The sequence below is a fragment of the Somniosus microcephalus genome, unplaced genomic scaffold (assembly GCF_052327205.1).
Source record: "Somniosus microcephalus isolate GS21.2 unplaced genomic scaffold, FLI_Smic_1.0 unresolved_chr1, whole genome shotgun sequence".
NCBI lineage: Eukaryota > Metazoa > Chordata > Chondrichthyes > Squaliformes > Somniosidae > Somniosus > Somniosus microcephalus.
This window is the reverse complement of record NW_028225179.1, coordinates 165,459,946-165,463,111: the sequence shown is the minus strand read 5'-3', so window position 1 is coordinate 165,463,111 and position 3,166 is coordinate 165,459,946. Positions and strand designations below refer to the sequence as shown.

At 45.7% G+C, this 3,166-nt stretch overlaps 1 protein-coding gene across 1 annotated transcript in view; it reads right to left on the bottom strand.

Annotated features, from left to right (window-relative positions):
* LOC147096478 (cytochrome P450 2K1-like) overlaps positions 1-2,190 on the bottom strand; it is a 42,837-nt gene extending 40,647 nt beyond the window's left edge. The window contains exon 1 of the mRNA XM_085975268.1: positions 1,978-2,190. Within this exon, the coding sequence (XP_085831394.1) occupies positions 1,978-2,175 (198 nt within the window). The 5' untranslated portion in view covers positions 2,176-2,190. The remainder of the gene's footprint in view (positions 1-1,977) is intronic.
* Between the last annotated feature and the right edge of the window lie 976 nt (positions 2,191-3,166).

The following is a 3,166-nucleotide window of genomic DNA, read 5'->3' as shown; positions in this document are numbered from 1 at the left end:
GCTCTACCAAGGAGGGTATCACAGGCAGACCTGATTGTTCTCACCCAGTGTTGGCCTCCAGCTAGGATTTTGACCTTCCAGGATTGTCCCGGAGTCGCCAGGAATAAAACATAAATCTGGACACTGCTGCGAGCAATTTGGGGCAAAAATCATACGGGCCTTAAAAAAATAGTTTTTTTTTTCATTTTCATTGCACACTTTTGTTTATTAGTTGTGAAAATATTAGACAGGGGGGGGAAAGGCTGTTTGACAGACAATCAAGCAGTGAACCGGGACCGGCTGATGTGCACCGAGCGTGAGATCCTATGCAGGCCGCTCACCATTACTGTCACTGGAAGAGAAATGGCGCAGAAAGGGCCCGCGCAGGGAAACAAGTTAGAGGGAACATTGCGTGGGAGCCAGTATTCTCTGCAGTTCCAGAATGGCAGCAGCAGCAGTAACATAGTGAGTGGGAGCGGCGCCGAGAGAATCTTTATACAGAAAACATACTAGTGTAACAGAGGGTCCGTGGAATTTTATAACATGGGAGGGGGGCCTCTGAAGTAAAAAGGTTGAGAACCCCTGCTCAATGGTACTCAGACTCTCACACCAATCTTCAGTGAATATTATGGGTTATATATTTATTCTGTGTTACTCAGACCAATCTTCAGTGAATATTATGGATTATATATTTATTCTGTTACTCAGACCAATCTTCAGTGAATATTTCATGGATTATATATTTATTCTGTGTTACTCAGACATAGAAACATAGAAGATAGGAGCAGGAGTCGGCCATTCGGCCCCTCGAGCCTGCTCCGCCATTCAATGCGATCATGGCTGATCATCCAAGTTCAGTACCCTGTCCCTGCCTTCCCCCCATACCCCTTGATCCCTTTAGCCTTAAGAAATATATCCAACTCCTTCTTGAATATATTTAATGTATTGGCCTCTACTACCTTCTGTGGTAGAGAATTCCACAGGTTCACCACTCTCTGGGTGAAGAAATTCCTCCTCATCTCTGTCCTAAATGGCTTACCCCTTATCCTTAGACTGTGACCCCTGGTTCTGGACTCCCCGACCATCGGGAACATCCTCCCTGCATCTAGTCTGTCCAGTCCTGTCAGAATTTTATAAGTTTCAATGAGATCCCCTCTCATTCTTCTAAACTCCAGCGAGTACAAGCCCAATCGACCCAATCTCTCCTCATACGTCATTCCTGCCATCCCAGGTATCAGCCTGGTGAATCTTCGCTGAACTCCTTCCATGGCAAGAGCATCCTTCCTCAGATAAGGTGACCAAAGCTGCACACAATACTCAAGCTGTGGTCTCACCAAGGCCCTGTATAACTGCAGCAAGACATCCTTGTTCCTGTACTCAAACCCTCTCGCTACGAAGGCCAACATGCCATTTGCCTTCTTAACCACCTGCTGCACCTGCATGCTTACCTTCAGCGACTGGTGCACAAGGACACCCAGGTCTCGTAGCACTTCCCCTTCTCCCAATCTATTGCCATTCAAATAATAATCTGCCTTCCTGTTATTGACACCAAAGTGGATAACCTCGCATTTATCCACGTTATATTGCATCTGCCATGCTTTTACCCAATCACCCAACCTGTCCAAATCATCCTAGAGTTTCTCGGCATCCTCCTCACAGCACACACGCCCACCCAGCTTTGTGTCGTCTGCAAATTTGGAGATATTACATCTAGTTCCCTTGTCTAGATCATTAATATATATTGTGAATAGCTGGGGTCCAAGGACCGATCCCTGCGGTACCCCACTAGCCACTGCCTGCCACTCGGAAAAAGACCCGTTTATTCCAACTCTTTGCTTTCTGTCTGCCAACCAGTTCTCTATCCAAGTCAATACCTTGCCCCCAATCCCATGTGCCTTAACTTTACCAATCTTCAGTGAACATTATGGATTATATATTTATTCTGTTACTCAGACACTTGCACCAATATTCGGTGAATGATGATCCTTTCAATCTTACCTTCAACAGATATTTGTAAATATTCTTCAGGTCCATTTGGTGCAGGTTGCCGATCAACGGAAGAGGAGTTGGAGAAGGAGGCAAGTTCAATGAAGATTTTGTGTTCGACCCATTGATGAAGACAATCACAAGGAAAGCCAGAACGATTAGCAGTAGCAGTGAGGTGGAGCCCAAAGGGAATATGTTCAACAGATTCATTGTGAACAGACTAACCTGCAACTTCAACAAACCCTGCAACTACCCTTTAGCTCTTTGCCAGCTCAGTTCAGTGGTCACAACTATTTGAAGAGCAGGATCCACCTCCTTCTCCTGCACTGCTCACTTGTTAACTCTTTCACTCACACCTCGCTATACAACTGACAACAACTGAACAATAATTATAGGGCCAATTCTACGAGTCCATGTGGCCGGTGGAAAGCTATTCCCACATGTCGGGAATTTGATTGCGCATTTGATGGTTGGAAAATCACAGGATGTATATGCCAAATTTTCTGAAATTCACAGCTGAGCCTCTCAGTAGCAAAGTAGACTGTTGAAATTACCCTTTCTGTTTGCTATTGACCAGCAGCCGATTTCTGTAGACACATCACTAAATTCAGAAACAGGCAATGTTGTCATTGTTTGTATGTGTGTGTGCGTGTGGGAAGGCCGGAAGATCCCGGGAGTGGGATTTGCACTTTTTCCTCATCATGATCACAGTATTTTTTACACAGTGAGATAGCACTGTTGCTGCTCCAGACTTCAATGGAACCTAAAATCGGAGTGTAAATCAGCGTCCCAACCGAACCTTCTGAGTTAGGTTACAATCAGGGGTACGATCTTAAACAACAACAACAACTTGTATTTATATAGCACTGTTAATGTAGTAAAACATTCCAAGGCGCTTCACAGGGTTACTATCAGACATAACATTTGACACCGAGCCACATGAGGTATTCGGGCAGATGACCAAAAGCTTGGTCAAAGAGATAGGCTTTAAGGAGCGTCTTAAAGGAGGATAGAGAGGCGGAGAGGTTTAGGCAGGGAATTCCAGAGCTTAGGGCCTAGGCAGCTGAAGGCACGGCCACCAGTGGTGGAGCGATTATAATCAGGGATGCTCAAAAGGGCAGGATTAGAGGAGCACAGATATCTCGGGGGTTGTGGGGCTGAAGGAGATTGTAGAGATAGGGAGGGGCGAGGCCATGGAGGG